This window comes from Liolophura sinensis, chromosome 6, assembly GCF_032854445.1.
Source record: "Liolophura sinensis isolate JHLJ2023 chromosome 6, CUHK_Ljap_v2, whole genome shotgun sequence".
In the NCBI taxonomy this organism is placed as follows: Eukaryota; Metazoa; Mollusca; class Polyplacophora; order Chitonida; family Chitonidae; genus Liolophura; species Liolophura sinensis.
Genome location: NC_088300.1, coordinates 80,004,845 through 80,026,417, shown reverse-complemented (window position 1 = coordinate 80,026,417; position 21,573 = coordinate 80,004,845). Strand labels below are relative to the sequence as shown.

The 21,573-nt window shown below is 40.4% G+C and overlaps 1 protein-coding gene across 9 annotated transcripts in view; it reads left to right on the top strand.

The window, feature by feature from the left end:
- Window positions 1-19,888, top strand: part of LOC135466653 (EF-hand calcium-binding domain-containing protein 4B-like) — a 54,998-nt gene extending 35,110 nt beyond the window's left edge. For 6 of the 9 annotated variants that reach the window (XM_064744263.1, XM_064744264.1, XM_064744265.1 and 3 more), the window contains 12 exons: window positions 172-243; window positions 2,199-2,250; window positions 3,525-3,566; window positions 5,519-5,691; window positions 8,837-9,250; window positions 12,058-12,138; window positions 12,589-12,703; window positions 13,088-13,217; window positions 14,039-14,120; window positions 14,518-14,743; window positions 15,241-15,317; window positions 15,528-16,191. In XM_064744263.1, the coding sequence (XP_064600333.1) occupies window positions 172-243; window positions 2,199-2,250; window positions 3,525-3,566; window positions 5,519-5,691; window positions 8,837-9,250; window positions 12,058-12,138; window positions 12,589-12,703; window positions 13,088-13,217; window positions 14,039-14,120; window positions 14,518-14,743; window positions 15,241-15,317; window positions 15,528-15,612 (1,549 nt within the window). In that variant the 3' untranslated portion in view covers window positions 15,613-16,191. Of the gene's footprint in view, window positions 1-171; window positions 244-2,198; window positions 2,251-2,619; window positions 2,653-3,524; window positions 3,567-5,518; window positions 5,692-8,836; window positions 9,251-12,057; window positions 12,139-12,588; window positions 12,704-13,087; window positions 13,218-14,038; window positions 14,121-14,517; window positions 14,744-15,240; window positions 15,318-15,527; window positions 16,192-16,596 lie in introns of those variants that run through there. The other 3 variants (XM_064744267.1, XM_064744271.1, XM_064744272.1) reach the window with 3 other exon arrangements.
- The last annotated feature ends 1,685 nt before the right edge of the window (window positions 19,889-21,573 follow it).

Here is a 21,573-nt window from a genome sequence, read left to right as displayed (position 1 = left end):
GGATGTCTTGTCCTGAGATCATTATTTTTGTGGTTCAGGGGCTACTTTCATAAATCATGGTGCTCTTTGTGTTGTAATGTTTACAAAAAAGTTAGTGAATTTGTGAAAGTGACGGTAAAGTGACAAGCAGCAGTTGACAAGCGATTTCCTGTATGATTGTGTTCTTCCCAGAGCTGCTATAAACATGACTGAGGGAATAGCTATGGAGAGAGAGAGTTTGGTGAAGCAACTGGATGTACTAAGGTAAGACAGCTTCCTGACATAGTCATTGTTCTGTCTGTCTGTCTGTCATCCTACGGTTTGTGTTCACTCTAAATGTACATGTGTGGTGAAGCTTTGTCATACACGTCATCATTCATTCACTCACGCTTTCTTGTGCAGGCGGATGGTGGGTGGGAAATGACCACCCCTACCCTCACACATGTACTGAACTTGACAGCTGGGTCCATAGCTTTAACCCGCTTCCCCCCAAAGTCGGACAGTCTCGGTGGTTACAAAACCCACACTGTGTCAGTACACCAAGCTACTGCCCCATGTGCTGTACGTTCTAACATCCATCTCACTTTATTGAGCTGTATTCCCAATGCCAAAGTGAAGGTCAGCTTTAATAATACACTTGACACATGTAAGCAGTTGTTCAAGTCACATTGTGTAAATACTGTGTATTTTGTGGTTGAAATCACAAGCACAAGTCTAATGTTTACACCAATTGTGTTCAAATCACCTTGTGTAAATACTGTGTATTTTGTGGTTGAAATCACAAACACAAGTCTTATGTTTACACCAATTGTGTTCAGGTCACCTTGTGTAAATACTGTGTATTTTGTGGTTGAAATCACAAACACAAGTCTTATGTTTACACCAATTGTGTTCAGGTCACCTTGTGTAAATACTGTGTGTTTTGTGGTTGAAATCACAAGCACCAGTCTAATGTTTACACCAATTGTGTTCAGATTACCTTGTGTAAATACTGTGTGTTTTGTGGTTGAAATCACAAGCACCAGTCTAATGTTTACACCAATTGTGTTCAGGTCACCTTGTGTAAATACTGTGTGTTTTGTGGTTGAAATCACAAGCACCAGTCTAATATTTACACCAATTGTGTTCAGGTCATCTTGTGTAAATACTGTGTGTTTTGTGGTTGAAATCACAAGCACAAGTCTAATGTTTACACCAATTGTGTTCAGGTCACCTTGTGTAAATACTGTGTGTTTTGTGGTTGAAATCACAAGCACAAGTCTAATGTTTACACCAATTGTGTTCAGATCACCTTGTGTAAATACTGTGTGTTTTGTGGTTGAAATCACAAGCACAAGTCTAATGTTTACACCAATTGTGTTCAGGTCACCTTGTGTAAATACTGTGTGTTTTGTGGTTGAAATCACAAGCACAAGTCTAATGTTTACACCAATTGTGTTCAGATCACCTTGTCTAAATACTGTGTATTTTATGGTTGAAATCACAAGCACAAGACTAATGTTTATATCATTTGTGTTCAGATCACCTTGTGTAAATACTGTGTGTTTTGTGGTTGAAATCACAAGCACAAGTCTAATGTTTACACCAGTTGTGTTCAGATCACCTTGTGTAAATACTGTGAGTTTTGTGGTTGAAATCACAAGGACCAGTCTAATGTTTACACCAATTGTGTTCAGATCACCTTGTGTAAATACTGTGTGTTTTGTGGTTGAAATCACAAGCACAAGTCTAATGTTTACACCAGTTGTGTTCAAATCACCTTGTGTAAATACTGTGTGTTTTGTGGTTGAAATCACAAGCACAAGTCTAATGTTTACACCAATTGTGTTCAGATCACCTTGTGTAAATACTGTGTTTTGTGGTTGAAATCACAAGCACCAGTCTAATGTTTACACCAGTTGTGTTCAGGTCACCTTGTGTAAATACTGTGTGTTTTGTGGTTGAAATCACAAGCACAAGTCTAATGTTTACACCAATTGTGTTCAGATCACCTTGTGTAAATACTGTGTGTTTTGTGGTTGAAATCACAGGCACAAGTCTAATATTTACACCAATTGTGTTCAGATCACCTTGTGTAAATACTGTGTGTTTTGTGGTTGAAATCACAAGCACAAGTCTAATGTTTACACCAGTTGTGTTCAGAAGGTTATGATGTGGAACTAGGAGCTACTTTGATACCAGGTTACTTATGTGAGAACTTGACCTTTGATATTTTGCAGAGATATGAACAAAAAGTTACGAGATGACAAAGACATAGCGGAGGCTTCTCAGGTATGTTCACACACGTTCCTACTGTGGATTTTCTAGTGTCTAGCAGGTTTACTTTACACTTGTCATATACAACAAGCTTCTGTCAAAACGGTTGAATTCCTCTAAATGGGTTGAGAAAGTAAAGTAATGTTTCAGTTTGACATTGTTGTCTTTTGGTTTTAAAAATGCCTTTATTTCAAAGTGACATATTAGCACTGATCATGGACATATATGTCTGTATTCTGCTGTGGCAATTCTAATGCCAGAGTAACACCTCAAGCACAAGACTGGATTAAAATTGTAAAGTCCTTGAGAAATTGGATCCTGCTGATGTCAGATATTTAATATTCAAATGAGACCGTTTAACTACTGCTGCTTACTGATGGCAAGGTTCCACAAACACTGGACTGGGAGCTACATCAGGTAGATAACGAATGGTTCATGCATGTACATGGCATCGGCTGTCATGTTTTATCTATGGCCTCTCTGGTACAAGGATGATTGGTGTCTCTCTTGCAGTCTGTCTTGGCAGTCTGAGGCGCTCTCTGGTTTCTAGGGTTTTCTGTGACGCACTGTTTTTCTGGTGAATCTGGTCGACATAGCTAAGAGCTTCTTAGCCTTGATGGCTTGACTTGGTGTTTCTATAAGGGCTTCAGTACATGTAGTTGCCATGGCAATCATTTATTTTGAAGTAATACTTCATCTCCATGGTTACATAAGCCAGCATTATGACACAAGATGTTAGCTGTCCGTAAGGAATAAATATGTCACAGAAGATAACAAAGCTTGTGTTAAAGCAGGAAATATGTTATGGTTTAGAAGTTTTCATCATGGATGTCTGCTTTTATCCGTCCAAAATCAGGTCAGCATGTTCACATGCACGTCTGTCTCCTGTTGTTTGAATGGCCTGTAAACATTTCTGCTTGCTCAGGCTGTCGGTTTTCCTGAATACTAAGAAACAAGACTGTGAAGTAGAATTATTCTTGATGTATTTTAGGTTTTCAGGAAGTGACTGATCTGCATTTGGATAGATAAATGTAGTGTAAGCTCCTTGCAGGGTTAAAAGCTTTCATGTTTGAAACTTTTGACCTGTTCATATGAGGGAGCTGGAATGCTTGAATCTGTTACTGCTCTCCTGGCTCCAGCTTTAGGTCCGCAAAACATTCCAAATTATTTACATAATATTAAAGTTCAAGTATGTCAGGTATAATTGGAGAGGATACTGATACATTTATGGCAGTGTTCCAGAGACATTTTGACTGCTCTAAAACTTTTGTGACTGGTCCCTTTTACAGATGCATAATTTGACCCAAAGCCATTATTACCACCCTAATAAGGTAAAGCTGGTTGGCTTGACGTGTCCACGGCGTAGGTTTCTCTCCTGGATTTTCTCCTACAGTTCTCACCCACTCATATTAAACACTGTTAATCACATCCCATCCAGCTTACACCAACCTGGAGCTCACTTCACTTATCCACTAATCTCCTTATGTTTAATCCCTTCACTTTTATCACCTAATAATAATTCTGACAAAATGTTAACAACAGAAAATAACTCTTTGGCCGATGGAATGAAATTGTCTTGCACAAGTTCTGATTTCTTTATGTTCATCTATATAATACAATGGAGACGTTTTCTCCAGTAACTCCTTGTCTTAAAATATTCAGTGGAACTAACTGTGCATATACTTGTAAGTGTAATGAGAAGACAAGATGAGGAACACGGGCCCTACCCCTGCAGGCCTAACCTGACTACCCTGACATCAGGCTGTTATCCTAAACCTGCTGTGCACACCTAAATGTACTTGTTACTACACACGTATTCTACATCTAAATATAACCAGTGGCTTTGTGATTACAATGCCGTGATAATCCCATCAGATTCAACGCTAAGAATGCAGTGTCAGTTTATGGATTATGTAGTTGTCATTTGAAATAATCAGTTACGAGATACACAGCAATTGTACGCATTTTTGTGGATTTGTTGGTAGAATTTCATCCCATAAATACAACACATCTGTATGTAAAGCTGAAATTCTTTTAATTTCAAATTGGTATTTTAATGCGGATGTGTCATTTCTACATGATATCTGCTGTCTCGATAATCTGGCATTATTAAAGTACAGTATATGAACGAGTATGGCGGTGCTAAAGCTTATGTCAATGTTTTTTTTTTGTTCACTCTAAAATTTGAAGGTTTTTTATGTGCTCTAATGATTTGTACACTTGTCCCATTAAAAGATTTTCAGCCTAATCAGGTTAGCGGTCTGATCTTTGCTTTCACACACACAAAAAAGAGCTTCGATCATCATGATTTAACATGCACATAGCAGAAGTCTTTGAATTCTGAACATAGCAGTTAAACAGTAGATTTAGTAAAAGAGATGAACGTGTTGGTGCTGGGTCAAACCCAGATGTGATTAGTAGTTCTAAACATTGAGTAGACATACCATATCACGAAGTCTCTGGGCTGTGTGGACAATCTGTTATGTGGGAATATCAGCAGGGCTGGGGTTTGAGTATGCTTATCAAAGCTGACAGCACTAATTGGGGTATTGGGTTTTATTGAGCACTGCTTGGCATTTTCTGTTTTCACTAGTCAAGAGAAGAGCTGTTCTGAAAAAAAGAAGATACTGTTTACTTACTTGGCAACTTTACTGTAGTTATTGTAAGCATAATGGATAATTTTGGTAGACTGTAACATGCACATTTCAGATGATTGAGTTATAACATTCTGACTTGGAGACTACAGCACAGAATACAGCTCCGGAGTGGTAGACAACAAACAGTTATGTTTGTCTGATTATCATGTCATAAAAGGAGACTATTCTCTGTTCCTTGTCTACTGTCTTTGTGCCTGCCAGACTGATATTGTGGTGTGGGGAAATCTGTTAACAAAGAGAGACTAGATTAAATTGTAAATCTGTCCAACAGGAATCAGTACTCAGTAGATATTTTAACAGTAACTCCTGGTAACTACAATATGTATACATGTCTTGGGTCCTTTTTGCCGCTGTGTTGAAGCACTCTTTGCCTTTCTTGGTTGTCCATAATAAAAATGCTGACTTCACATACACAGTAAAACTTTACTAGATAAGTGTAGCTTTTTTGTGTTAAGAAAACACAGTTTAATTTAAATAGATGAAATATCAGCAAACCAAGCCAGCATTTGATGTAATAAATGCTTATTCATTTGGTTTAATTTAAATAATAATTTTAGGGATTTGTATTTCATACCTGTTACATATATATTCCAAACTGGAATAGGCTTTTCATATCTTGTGAGCAGGCCATGGAACCAGCCCCCGATCTAGGGGATCTGCCAAACGACGCAGCCTCAGAGAAGAGCTCGCATTCAGGGGCCACAACCCCAGGCAGAGGGCTAAGCAAAGGCTCAAGAAAGAAGGAACTTATCAAGCAGGGTTCAGTACTCAGTAACTATTTTAACAGTGGATCTGCCAGGTTAGGTTTTGTTTGACATTTGTGTATTATACTTGTATGTCCTTCTTTGTTTGCTTTGGTACTCAAGAATTTTGCGCTTAAAGTTTTGTGTTGACCAGATAGTCATGTATATATATATATATATATATATATATATATATATATATACACACAAATATATATATATAGTGTTAATGTATCTGATAATTCAAAGGCAAAAGAAATAGATAAATGTTAAAGGTTAAAACTTGACAGGAAAATTATGTGCAACTTAATCACCATGAACCTTGATTATGCTGCACTGTGAAGATGCTACACTGTGAAGATGCTACAGTGTGAAGATGCTAACTTTGAAGATGCTAACTTTGAAGAATGCATTACATGTAGCGTCTGTTACACTGCCATATTCACTTTGCATCAGCCTTAGGAATAGCGCAAAGCAAAAGTTTACCAACTTTTATTTTGATTTGATGACAGGCCGTAATTTAACTTTAAGGGTACTATAATTCTTCAACTTTTTCTCTTGTGTGTTTTTTCAAGCATATTCTGAAGGCATTATTCTTTATAAACTGTTAAAATTATACTCTTTGTGAAGGTGTGAAATTGGTCAATCCAACCAGTGTAGTTTTGTCCTCAAAATTAAATTAAAAGTGTGCATAAATTACACTGAAGGTTGGTCCTTCATATTTGAAAAGGTTGATGAATTTCCTCATGACCTGTGTGTGCTGTGCAGCCCATGACGCTATGTTGTGTGTGCTGTGCAGCCCATGACACTGTGTTGTGTGTGCTGTGCAGCCCATGACACTGTGTTGTGTGTGTGCTGTGCAGCCCATGACGCTATGTTGTGTGTGCTGTGCAGCCCATGACACTGTGTTGTGTGTGCTGTGCCGCCCATGACGCTATGTTGTGTGTGCTGTGCAGCCCATGACACTGTGTTGTGTGTGCTGTGCAGCCCATGACGCTATGTTGTGTGTGCTGTGCAGCCCATGACACTGTGTTGTGTGTGCTGTGCAGCCCATGACACTGTGTTGTGTGTGTGCTGTGCAGCCCATGACACTGTGTTGTGTGTGCTGTGCAGCCCATGGCACTGTGTTGTGTGTGCTGTGCAGCCCATGACACTGTGTTGTGTGTGCTGTGCAGCCCATGACGCTATGTTGTGTGTGCTGTGCAGCCCATGACACTGTGTTGTGTGTGCTGTGCAGCCCATGACGCTATGTTGTGTGTGCTGTGCAGCCCATGACGCTATGTTGTGTGTGCTGTGCAGCCCATGACACTGTGTTGTGTGTGTGCTGTGCAGCCCATGACACTGTGTTGTGTGTGTGCTGTGCAGCCCATGACACTGTGTTGTGTGTGCTGTGCAGCCCATGACGCTATGTTGTGTGTGCTGTGCAGCCCATGACACTGTGTTGTGTGTGCTGTGCAGCCCATGACACTGTGTTGTGTGTGCTGTGCAGCCCATGACGCTATGTTGTGTGTGCTGTGCAGCCCATGACACTGTGTTGTGTGTGCTGTGCAGCCCATGACACTGTGTTGTGTGTGCTGTGCAGCCCATGACACTGTGTTGTGTGTGCTGTGCCGCCCATGACGCTATGTTGTGTGTGCTGTGCAGCCCATGACACTGTGTTGTGTGTGCTGTGCAGCCCATGACACTGTGTTGTGTGTGTGCTGTGCAGCCCATGACACTGTGTTGTGTGTGCTGTGCAGCCCATGACACTGTGTTGTGTGTGCTGTGCAGCCCATGACACTGTGTTGTGTGTGCTGTGCAGCCCTTGACACTGTGTTGTGTGTTCTTTGCAGCCCATGACGCTATGTTGTGTGTGCGCTGTGCAGCCCATGACACTGTGTTGTGTGTGCTGTGCCGCCCATGACACTGTGTTGTGTGTGCTGTGCAGCCCATGACACTGTGTTGTGTGTGCTTTGCAGCCCATGACACTGTGTTGTGTGTGCTGTGCAGCCCATGACACTGTGTTGTGTGTGCTTTGCAGCCCATGACACTGTGTTGTGTGTGCTGTGCAGCCCATGACACTGTGTTGTGTGTGCTTTGCAGCCCATGACACTGTGTTGTGTGTGCTGTGCCGCCCATGACACTGTGTTGTGTGTGCTGTGCAGCCCGAGACGCTATGTTGTGTGTGCTGTGCCGCCCATGACGCTGTGTGGTGTGTGCTGTGCAGCCCAAGACGCTGTGTTGTGTGTGCTGTGCAGCCCATGACACTGTGTTGTGTGTGCTGTGCAGCCCAAGAAGCTGTGTTGTGTGTGCTGTGCAGCCATGACACTGGGTTGTGTGTGCTGTGCAGCCCATGACACTGTGTTGTGTGTGCTGTGCAGCCCATGATGCTGTGTTGTGTGTGCTGTGCAGCCCATGACACTGTGTTGTGTGTGCGCTGTGCAGCCCATGACGCTGTGTTCTGTGTGCTGTGCAGCCCATGATGCTGTGTTGTGTGTGCTGTGCAGCTCATGATGCTGTGTTGTGTGTGCTGTGCAGCCCATGATGCTGTGTTGTGCAGCTCATGATGCTGTGTTGTGTGTGCTGTGCAGCCCATGATGCTGTGTTGTGTGTGCTTTGCAGCCCATGACACTGTGTTGTGTGCTGTGCAGCCCATGACGCTCTGTTGTGTGTGCGCTGTGCAGCCCATGACGCTCTGTTGCTTGCACTTTGTCTGCCCTGTAGGAATGATGACATGCCTGTATTTATCCAGAAGCTTTTTACCATTTTACCTCCCGCTAAATCTAATAACCTTTTATGATATTTGACATGACAAGAATATGTGCTCTATGATTTACTTCTATCTTCACTTTCTTATAAGCATCAATGTACATCTATGTGCTGATAGATTTGACATTTACCACAATAATCGTGCATGGTGTTGAATCATAAAACTATTACATACAGTACACTTATGCCTGCATTTCACAAGGTTCCTTACAAAAAAAAGGAAATAAAAAGAAACTTAAACTTCTTTAAAATTGTATGTGAATGTTAGCATATTTATGTATTGAGGTACTTTTACACAGAATGTTGGATCTAAGATATTGCACACCCTTGATGATCTGAAATTGTTCTCCTAAAGTGGCCTCCCCTTTGTACTAACTGCTCTTTCCCTTTGCTTTGGCTACTAATGCTTGCTTGATGCTGACCTCCATTTCATATTTCTTGGTTTGCTGCCAGACAGTCCCTGGATTCCAAACATTCGCCATTTGAAGAGGAAGTAGACGGTGCTGATGAAGAAGTGCGAGCATTAATGGATAGATCTGACCCCATATTGACGGGGTCACGTGATTATGATTTTGATGATGACGAAGACTTTGATATTGAATGTGACGATGATCTAATACAGGAAAACCTATCAGGTCAAGGGAGTTTTCACAGCAGTTTCTTACCATCAAATGATGGGAATTTATCACTTCAAAATGTGGAGGCTCTTGAAGTTGATCCGCCTGAATCCGGCATCTTATCTCGACTTAATGGAGAAAAGAGACGGCAAAGTCGGGGTAACCGTGGTAGAACAGGGCAGGTGAATGGTGAGGATATGACCAGCAGTGAAAATGAAGGCCCAGACAATAGCAAGGCCAGAGCAGAGAGGTAATAGCTTAAACTCATCATATATGTAAATCATGTCTCAACAGCTGGCGTATATTGCTTTGAAACTAAAATTGTGGTTTATTGATTACTGATGAAATGATCAGTGGGATCAGCATTTAATGGCTTAGGGGCCTCCATGGCTGAGGTGGTTAGCAAACCAGTGCGGATCAATGACCCAGGAGCCTCTCACCATTGCAGTTGCTGTGAGTTCAAGTCCAGCTCATGCTGGCTTTCTCTCCGGCTATTCATTTGGAACGTCTGTCAGCAACCTGCAAATGGTCATGGGTTTCCCCTAAACTCTGCCCAGTTTTCTCCCACCATTATGCTCTTGTATAAGTGAGGTATTCTTGAGTACAGCTTAAAACACGAATCAAAAAAATAAATAAATTGATCGCCTAACTTACATTCCATTGATATAATAACACAACAGTGCCAAAGCTTATGTACATGTACAGGCTAAACACCCCACACAGATGACATATTCTACTGTACATGTACAGGTTAAACATCCCACACAGGTGACATATTCTACTGTACATGTACAGGCCAAACATCCCACACAGGTGACATATTCTACTGTACATGTACAGGCCAAACATCACACACAGGTGACATATTCTACTGTACGTGTACAGACTAAACATCCCACACAGGTGATATATTCTGCTGTACATGTACAGGCCAAACATCCCACACAGGTGACATATTCTACTGTACATGTACAGGCCAAACTTCCCACACAGGTGATATATTCTACTGTACATGTACAGGCCAAACATCCCACACAGGTGACATATTCGACTGTACATGTACAGGCCAAACATCCCACACAGGTGACATATTCTGCTGTACATGTACAGGCCAAACATCCCACACAGGTGACATATTCTGCTGTACATGTACAGGCCAAACATCCCACACAGGTGACATATTCTGCTGTACATGTACAGGCCAAACATCCCACACAGGTGACATATTCTACTGTACATGTACAGGCCAAACATCCCACACAGGTGACATATTCTACTGTACATGTACAGGCCAAACATCACACACAGGTGACATATTCTGCTGTACATGTACAGGCCAAACATCCCACACAGGTGACATATTCTACTGTACATGTACAGGCCAAACATCCCACACAGGTGACATATTCTACTGTACATGTGCAGGTTAAACATCCCACACAGGTGACATATTCTGCTGTACATGTGCAGGTTAAACATCCCACACAGGTGACATATTCTACTGTACATGTACAGGCCAAACATCCCACACAGGTGACATATTCTACTGTACATGTACAGGCCAAACATCCCACACAGGTGACATATTATACTGTACATGTACAGGCCAAACATCACAGACAGGTGACATGTTCTACTGTACATGTACAGACTAAACATCCCACACAGGTGACATATTCTGCTGTACATGTACAGACTAAACATCCCACACAGGTGACATATTCTACTGTACATGTACAGGCTAAACATCCCACACAGGTGACGTTCTACTGTACATCTACAGGCTAAACATCCCACACAGGTGACATATTCTGCTGTACATGTACAGGCCAAACATCCCACACAGGTGACATATTCTACTGTACATGTACAGGCCAAACATCCCACACAGGTGACGTTCTTCTGTACATCTACAGGCTAAACATCCCACACAGGTGACATATTCTGCTGTACGTGTACAGGCCAAACATCCCACACAGGTGACATATTCTACTGTACATGTACAGGCCAAACATCCCACACAGGTGACGTTCTACTGTACATGTACAGGCTAAACATCCCACACAGGTGACATATTCTACTGTACGTGTACAGGCCAAACATCCCACACAGGTGACATATTCTGCTGTACATGTACAGGCCAAACATCCCACACAGGTGACATATTCTACTGTACATGTACAGGCCAAACATCCCACACAGGTGACGTTCTTCTGTACATCTACAGGCTAAACATCCCACACAGGTGACATATTCTACTGTACATGTACAGGCCAAACATCCCACACAGGTGACGTTCTACTGTACATGTACAGGCTAAACATCCCACACAGGTGACATATTCTGCTGTACATGTACAGGCCAAACATCCCACACAGGTGATATATTCTACTGTACATGTACAGGCCAAACTTCCCACACAGGTGATATATTCTACTGTACATGTACAGGCTAAACATCCCACACAGGTGACATATTCTACTGTACATGTACAGGCTAAACATCCCACACAGGTGACATATTCTACTGTACATGTACAGGCCAAACATCCCACACAGGTGACATATTCCGGTGTACATGTACAGGCTAAACATCCCACACAGGTGACATATTCTACTGTACATGTACAGGCTAAACATCCCACACAGGTGACATATTCTGCTGTACATGTACAGACTAAACATCCCACACAGGTGACATATTCTACTGTACATGTACAGACTAAACATCCCACACAGGTGATATATTCTGCTGTACATGTACAGGCCAAACATCCCACACAGGTGACATATTCTACTGTACATGTACAGGCTAAACATCCCACACAGGTGACATATTCTACTGTACATGTACAGGCCAAACAACCCACACAGGTGACATATTCTACTGTACATGTAAAACAGTTAAATGTATGTATGGCAAAAACATGTAGTTGTTAACATGTGATGATAATGCTTCTGAACATCACATCATGGTATCACCAGTAAAAGTTTGATCAAAGAGATAGAAATGCTGTAAAAGCAAAGTACCACAATTCATTTCTGGTTGGCTTCTCAGGAGGTTAAGACGTCTAAGGAAGAGAACTCTGGCCACTCAAGGCAAAGAGAATGACATCTCTCTTACCCCAGAGCACAAGAGGTGAGTACATGCCAGGTCTTCATGTCAGGTAGATGTAGATGAGGGATTTCTGCTGGACACAATCCTCATTTGATCAAGTTAGACACTGTGCATATGGCTAGGTTTACTGCTTTGATCTCTCAGGCAGGAATAAGTGATCTACTGAACTCAATAGTTGATGAATATTAGTATAAACAAATTGTCAAGTCAAATGGTAGTTTAGGTGTTCCACTGTGAAGTTATTGTAAACTGAATGGACGCAATGATAAGAGAATGCGAAATGAGTGGATGTAAAGCGATTGTGAAATGAGGAGACCTGATGATTAGTGACTGTAAAATTAGTGGACGTAATGAAATGTGGTTGTGAAATGAATGAACCTAAGGATATGTGATCGTGAAATGAGTGGACCTGATGATCTGTGGTTGTGAAATGAGTGGACCTAATGATAAGTGTTTGTGTGTTGCTGACAGAATAACACAAGAAGATCACATAGAAGCAGGCATTCCCTTGTCCCCAAGGGTGCAGCCTGTGGGTGCTAATGCAAGTACTGACCGCTCAGCCTCTCCCGCCCTGAAGGGCGTTCAGGTAAAGTCTAGAGGAATTTTGAAGAATATACAACACTGTGTAACTGTTCAGCTTGAAATGAATGGCAACATCATTATTGGTGTTTATTGCTTAAATTAGGCATGTAGATACATGTAGTGTTGGTTGTAAGCCTTTTCTTGTCTTAGGTTCTTTAAATTGTTCAAATTTAACACAGAGATAATGTACACTATTTTCAGAACTGTACTATAGCTGTTTTCCTGGGCCATGGGTGAGATGACATAGAAAGATTGATACTTAGACAGATGTGTGCATTCCTATACATGAGTACTGAAATTGCACTGTCAAAGTAGACATTGCATGAATGTTTGTCATGTACTGTAGCACTGATGTGATTTTACAAAGACTGGGCCCCTGTTATTTCAGGATCTGGAATCCTCCACCCCAGAGAGAGTGTTCAAAGTGGTCTTTGTAGGAGACTCAGGAGTGGGCAAGAGCAGCTTTATACATCGCTTCTGTAACAACAATTTTAAGGCAACATTCAGTGCAACAATAGGTGAGTAGCAGTTGTGTCCCTTGTCAGTGATTACTGTACCATGGAAAAGCTGACTTTGTGCATAAACTGAAGTTTTAACATTTGTATGTGTTCTCCATTTTCTTCTGTGTAATAATTTACGCGTAGATTTCGGTAGTTACTTAAGACTTTAAAATAGGAGTTTCAAACACATCTTTAATGTCTGCAAATTGTCAAACACATCTTTAATGTCTGCAAATTGTCAAACGCATCTTTAATGTTTGCAAATTGTCAAGCGCATCTTTAATGTCTGCAAATTGTCAGATGCATCTTTAACGACTGCAAATTGTCAAACGCATTTTTAATATCTGCAAATTGTCAAGCGCATCTTTAATATCTGCAAATTGCAAAATATCCGCATCACCCTATGGTGGTTTCCCCATTCTCATAAAATGTTGACTGGCATTTCTTTCTCAGAAATTTCAGTTTTGATATTATTCATGTGAGATATTTACTATACAGATAATTTTTGGCCAAGAATGATAAAATGTTCTTTTATTAATATCATTTCAGCAGACATGATTACCTGACAATAAAAATGAAAGTGTCAGATTTTGAAAACATTATTCTCCCTAATGTAGATAAGCTTGTGACATAATTTCAGATTTACTGGTAACGTGATTTCACATAGTGCATTCTCATTTTATGTTTGAAATCATCCATACATATGTATTTAGCTGTATATAAGTTTGTCCAGTGTATTGGGTTACACGGTGGATTATCTTAGCCATGATGTAGCTGACATTTGCTCTTACAGACGGCTCATGAAGTACTGACTACATGTAATTGTTGTTTGTCAATAGGTGTTGATTTCCAGGTGAGGAACCTGGTGGTGGAGGGTCAAGTGGTGGCTCTGCAGCTCTGGGACACAGCAGGGCAGGAGAGGTGAGAAGGACGTCTGGTCAGAACACTGTCAGCAGTAGAACAACTTTAACACATAACCTATACACTGACAAACTTAATACCATTCATGCCTGAACCCCACCTCTCCACAGACTACGGCATCTTTATTTTCATATCTTCGTGGGAGAGAGAATATTGTCCAAGTTTTGAAGTAATTCATAAAAACATATACGAGGAAGTAAAAATCTTTGAGGCATTACTAGTTTTTGTTACAAGTACTTCATATGTCTTCATTCAACAGTCAGTCCTATCAATTTTTTTCTGACGGCAACAATTTAAAGAATGTAAGTGAAAGTCTAAACAGCTGTGCACATTGTAGTAAAGTGCTGGAGAAAGCATTTCCTGTTCTCTGAATCTGATGTCGGTTGTGTTATCACAGATTCAGGGGGATTACAAAACAGTACTTCAGGAAGGCAGACGGTGTGTTAATCATGTACGATGTCACATCAGAGACGTCATTCATGAGCGTGCGTAACTGGATGCAGAGTGTGCACGACGGTGCTGAGGACGGAACAGTGCTGGTCATTGTGGGCAACAAGACAGACCTCCTGGAGGATGACACGCACTGTGTCGTGAAGAAAAAGGATGGACTCAAACTGGCCGATGTGAGTACTAGGCCGAAATGGGCCCATAGATTTTCTACTGGGAAAAGGAGAATCTTGGAAAGAATTGCATGTCACTTTAATGGGATCAAAATATACATGTAGTTAAGTTATAGATTATCCAAATTTCATCATGTGAGTTTGAGTCATGTTGAATGACACACAGTAACACTCCTGAAAATTTATGAGATTGAGTGACTTGCCTGATTTTTACCACAACAGTAATGGATGCAGATCAGGGTTCTGTTCTATGAAGAAGTTGCAAATTGCACCTGACGTAATTTCAGTGACAACATACAATGAAGAGATATGTCACTACAGTAAATGCGCTTGACTCAGTCTTCCGACAGCTTTGTAGAACAGGCACCAGGAAGATATCATCAGTTTAGTTTGACTTTCATAGTACTTAGATAAAGTTTTACAGAAATAGTGTTGTCATCATTTGAATCATATTCCAATGCCATATATACATTTTACACATTTTTCCGTATTACCTTTAGGAATATGGTGCTTTTTTCTATGAGACCAGTGCTAAATCTGGGGACAATGTGAAAGAAACGTTGGAGGCTATGGCTGGGTATGTATACCTCTCTCTACTGGAGGTTCCTGAAGCAAACAACAGGCGTGTTTACTGGCTTCACTGCAAAGGTTCTTCTGGGTATTCTTTCATACTAGGGCGCTAAATAATTTTAATTTTCTGTGCAATGTGTCTTCGTCATAAAACTTAGTACGCTCATTGATGTTGACACATATATAAGCTTCATTTATGACTTTATGTCTTTTGCAGAATGCTGAAAGATAAAGAGGACCGGGAAATTGAAAATGCTCTCAAGTTAGAAGATGCTCCAAAAAAGAAAGGATGTTGCTCTTAAAAGAAATATTTGCATAGGTAATTGTTACTGTTACAAGAAGAATCTGTTTGAGAAATGTTGTGCTGGTTTTGCACTGTTACAGTTGTAAATAGCAACTGCAGACTGTTATGAAAATAATGGTTCAGCCAAGCGCTCTCTGGACTACATACCTGATTTTGACTATGATTATTTTTGATGTAGTTATTCTGCGAGGGATTTGTAATTTGCTTGTTTCCAGGAGGGATAGGTTGATGTTTTATCCCAAGGATTGTCATTTTCTCTGCTGTACAGTTAATTGCCTCCACCTGTCCGTCTGTCTGTCCGTCTGTTTAGTGACACTCACTGAATCTCATAGCTTTAGATTTTGGTTATTTGGAGAGCTGTTATCTGAAGATGATAGATGATATTGTTCTTAGCTTGTTGACCTTGTTGCCTGTTGGTTTGAAGGCCTTGTGATGTGACATGAGACTTTTAGAGTCAAATATGTGCAATAATTTCTCAGCTCTTGTTCTGAAACTGCTGTGATTTTCCTCCTTACTGTGAGCAAGTTTTCTGTTATGCCAGGCTTGGTGGGCTCTAACAGTCTACATATCCTTGTCTGGGTACGTCTTCTGTTATAACAGTCAACACATCCTTGTCTGGGTAAGTTGTCTGTTATAGCAGGCTACTCTTCCATGGCTGGGTAAGGTGTCTGTTATAGCAGGCTATTCTTCCATGGCTGGATAAGTTGTGTGTTGTACCAGGCTACTCTTCCATGGCTGGATAAGGTGTCTGTTATACCAGGCTACTCTTCCATGGCTGGGTAAGGTGTCTGTTATAGCAGGCTACTCTTCCATGGCTGGGTAAGTTTTCTGTTGTACCAGGCTACTCTTCCATGGTTGGGTTAGGTGTCTGTTATGGCAGGCTACTCTTCCATGGCTGGGTAAGGTGTCTGTTATAGCAGGCTATTCTTCCATGGCTGGATAAGTTGTCTGTTAATCCAGGCTGTGTTGTCTGTTATTCCAGGCTGTGTCTGTTATTCCAGGTTACCCTGATGAAGACCCTTCAGATTTCCAGTGTATATTTTGACTTGTCTGTATATTGACGCTTGATGAATACAGATGTATTAATATTGTGTAATAGCAGCAAGCTTTGTCTCTTGGGTGTATCAATAGCGCTAAAACATAAAAAAATGTAAATGCCAAGTTTAGGCAAGCTAGCGTCAACTTCATGTTTCTAGCTGGTGAAGGCAGAACTAAGATCTCGTTATTATAAAATTACATTCCAGATATGTTAAGTGCAATTGTTGGGTTGTTTTAGGATGAATATATACAGCATGCAGGATTTTTTACTAATGTTGAAGCTTGATGTCATAAATGTAAAATATTTTTCTTTTATTCTTACCACTTTGTGTCTTACCTAATGCAAATGAGTTTAATTGTTTTACAAGACTGAGATGTTCTAGATTTATTTAAATGTTTACTTGTACATGACATATCTTAACAACATTATAGCAAAGTTTTAGCCCATTCTTTTGTATCAGTGTGCTACAAGAGCTGGCTCCTGTCTGTGTCCTGGGGATTTTTATCATTTGTTTGGTATGTGTCTTTGTTCATAATTTTATGTGATGAACGTGTAATTTTTAATTTGAGCAAATGTTAAAAGTAAAATCCTGGTAAGAGATCTTTGCTGAGGAGTTGAGTACATGTAGCTGTGATTGGCAGCTACAATCCCTGAGCTGTCGTGGAGGATAACCTAACTCGTCCTGTCAGAGTGTTTGGGGAATTAGGATTATCGTACTAGACAGTTTTAGTATCGGTTGATCATGTGACTTCTGTTTTAATTATACATCTACAGGTATACACATTTGATGTAATGCAGGTCATTTGATTCAGGTTGAATTCAGTTGTCTATAAATCACAATGTCATCAGATTTATTTTATTTTATATATTTTTATTTATTAACCGTACACATTTTAACATATTTTATTTTTTTCGTATCACAGTATTATTTTACCTTATGTTTTAATTGTTTCAGGTACATGTACTTACATCATACCTGATCTTATATTTTATGCATTGATCAACACAAAGATATGGTCTTCTGTAAATAGTTTTCATCATGTAAGGTATCAAGTAGTTTAGGACATTGTTTCAGTAGTTATGGTCATGGTGTGTTCATAACAAAACACATGGTGATATGTTTTGCGAAACTGTTGCATTTTCAGTAGTGTACAGTTTAGACAAGGTATTTGGTAGTAGAGATCATGACTTCCCTTGTGAGCTTGCTGAACATATGATCTATAGTCAACGTATCAGCAGTGCTTGTTTAATGCACCAGGCAGCTCATTCAGATTCTCTGTTGTTGTGGTTAACATTAATGGACAGCAAGCCCTATTTACTAGTTAAATCTTCTCTTACTTTTAAAATGTCTGTAAAACGTCTACCATCTGCTGTTATTCACTGAGTTTTGTATTCAGATCATTTTTGACCTGGTTTTAGGTAAATATTTTGTGATCAATGGTATTTGTATTGCGATCTGTACAGTCAGTAAGGTTTGAATTTAGACGAATTATATTTATTCTTTCAGCACTAAGACCCCGATTATTTAGAAATCTGATAATATTGACTTGTGAGTTGCTCTGGCTGCTGGAATTTCACATCTTCACAGTTGTCCCTAAACACCACAGGCCACTATTTTATGAATGCAAGTATCTTACAATGAGCACACCTTCAGGATTTACTTGATCATCTGTTGATTTGTCGATAATATGCATGGAGCACAGTGGGTGTTTAGATTTGTCAAAGACATCCTCTATCTAGAAGCATAGAGGGTGCTTAGATTTGTCAAAGACATCCCCTTTCTAGAAGCACAGTGGTTGCTTAGATTTGTCAAAGACATCGTCTAGAAGCACAGTGGGTGCTTAGATTTGTGAAAGACATCGTCTAGAAGCACAGTGGGTGCTTAGATTTGTGAAAGACATCGTCTATCTAGAAGCACAGAGGGTGCTTAGATTTGTGAAAGACATCCTCGTTCTAGAAGCACAGCGGATGTTTAGATTTGTGAAAGACACCCTCTATCTAGAAGCACAGTGGTTGCTTAGATTTGTGAAAGACATCGTCTATCTAGAAGCACAGAGGGTGCTTAGATTTGTGAAAGACATCCTCGTTCTAGAAGCACAGCGGATGCTTAGATTTGTGAAAGACATCCTCTATCTAGAAGCACAGTGGATGCTTAGATTTGTGAAAGACATCCTCTATCTAGAAGCACAGAGGATGCTTACATCTTGTGAAAGACATCCTCTATCTAGAAGCACAGTGGATGCTTACATTTTGTGAAAGACATCCTCTATCTAGAAGCATTGTGGGTGCTTAGATTTGTGAAAGACATCCTTTATCCAGAAGCACTGTGGATGCTTGGGCTTGTGAAAGATGTCTTCAGTTTTCAAGCTGACTGGCCCATTAGTCCCCTGTCATAGCTAGCTACCTTAATCATTTTGTGTATAAAAAAGCTTATTAGCATATATTTTGCTCTTTTTTTTACATGGATTGTTGTGGATGGTTAATTTACAATTCCATTGCTTTCGAGCATTTTATATTCTGAACCACAAATTCTCCATGAAGACGGTAGATTTGGTTGTACATTAAACGTGATGTTATAATTAGCATAGATATATGCACCAGAGGTCTCCTTACATACAACTCACACAGCAAATCTTTTCTTCTCAATGTTCAGTTTTTCTCTTTATGTTTTGAAGGAAGGTTTTAACACTCTTTAGGACTAATTATTTCATTTGCTTTGTTGACTTGTGGTATACCGCCCTAATGTTACTGCTAGTCCTGTATGCCAACAGATCGTAGACATTTAGCTACAGGTAACCTATATGTATCCGTGCAAAAGGCGTTCCTTCCCAAAATGCTTTATTGTTGTGGTGACATTAAGATAAATGTTAGAGGAGTACAGGAAACTCCAAGGGCTCTGAGTTTTTACAGAAAGAATACTATGTGGCCATTCCACATGCTTGCTTTAAACTGTTCATAGATTAATTGCTAGCCTGTTTTGGGGAAGGATGAAATCCCTTGATGTGTGTTCCCTGTATGTTTTACATTTAGCCTTGGTTTACGGTAAGCTTCCATCCCACATAAAACCAACTTGTTCACTTATTTTTAGAGCAGCTACACAGAAGCCTTGTTGTCAGCTTGTCTGGTCCGGTTAGTCAAGTTTATATTGTCTTCCGTCTGCTGACATAACAGACATATCATTACATGTATATTTAGACAAAGTTCTGCTTATCTGTGATTCAGACAATAAGGTGATTGGGAAAAAATTGTTAGTGTTGGCTTTCAAATAATAAATATTTGAAATTAACTTTTGTTTGCGGTTGGTGTCTTTGTGGTAAATGTGTGGAAATTTAGAGTTGTCATTTATGATGAAGGGTAAAACACACTTTTGCCGGGACAAACAGACAAAAAAATCATCTCCGAAGGTGCAGATTTCGCTTGAAAAGCGGTTTAAACCAGGAAAACTTCCCAGTTCAACAGGTGACTTCCGCAATTCTGTTGAACGCTTTTCAGAGTGGAGCTAATGTCATGGAAGACACATGGCTTTAAGCTCTGTAGGGGAAACAAGAAATATACGTTCGTATGAGAACTGTCAAGTTTGCCGTACCATTCGAGATTGATGATTTACGTTACAGACAAGAGATATGTGATCATTGACGCTGTGAGTGCTGGAATCTCCAGCTCTGTCGGTTTTCAATGTGGGGGCCATCCGGGGTGTGGTGGTTATTTTCATCATGCAGGCCACAACACCGTCCTTCCACCCTGAAATATACAGGGGGTTCCTCTGCCAAGGTTTTAATTGTAGTTCCCCCACGAAAAGGCATGTGATGGAGTTATGTTTTGGGATTCAACTTTATCAAGAAACAACGATATTAACATTGTCTATGATGTTGTTGTTTAACTGAAGCAGCCATATTTGGTGACCAAATAATTGTGGGGACTTGTTTTGGACATTCCGCTTTTATTTCCCAAACCAACTTCACTATGTGCGTATACTGACACATTCTGCGATGGCAAATGAATGGTGATATGAAATTGCTAAGAAACTCATATATCAGAAAGGAATGTGGTCTGTGAAAGTAGCACAAATATCGTTTAAGTTTAGAACTGAATCATGATTTTACGCAATCAGATGAATTTTAACACGAGTAATTCATGCATGTATGTGTTTGTGTATGCAGGGCGATTCCACTACGCCAAAGTGCTGCCGCCACTGACTGAATGATTATGGCTCAACGTCACATCGAGCCACCTCTGAAGTATCATGCCGAAGACACTCCACTGTGTCACTGGGCCAAACAGTTCTGTTTCCTAGTTCTAACCTCTCAGTGCTGAGCATCAAGCGAAGCAGCGACGAGTGCCATTTTTAAAGTCTTTGGTATAATTCCCACCCCTCTTTGATCCCAGGTCTTCCGTCTTTGAGGCGGACGCTCTAGCTGTAAGGCCACCGAAGCAATCCATATAAGTAATGTGCCATCCATATAAGTATGCAACTTCAGGGTTTACAGCGTTATACCAGGTGCATATTTCTTAGCAAAAATGTCATTTTAAGTCTGCTGAACGCATTCGAATTTACAGAAGCTCAATAGGGCCTATAGTGTGCACTTGTCTGTAACACTGACCTCCACACTGCATCCCACCAGTCTGACGTCGGGTCTGTTCACATCTTTAGGAGTCAGGAGTTAAAGTTTTTCGCGCACTTTTAAGATAGTCTCGTCAAATTTAGTAAAAATTGGAAGCATTTTTGTATCAGGAATGATGACACTTAGAACATTACCTCTTGTATCCCCTGTCTTTGTTTAGCTTATATATATTACCAGAAGTCTGTTACCTAATGGACTTCTGATGTTACCGATACAGCTTAATTTGTCATCTATCACAGAAGTAGTCCACAAGGTAGTTTGAGCTAGACTCCACAATCCACTCCTATACAGTGGCTGT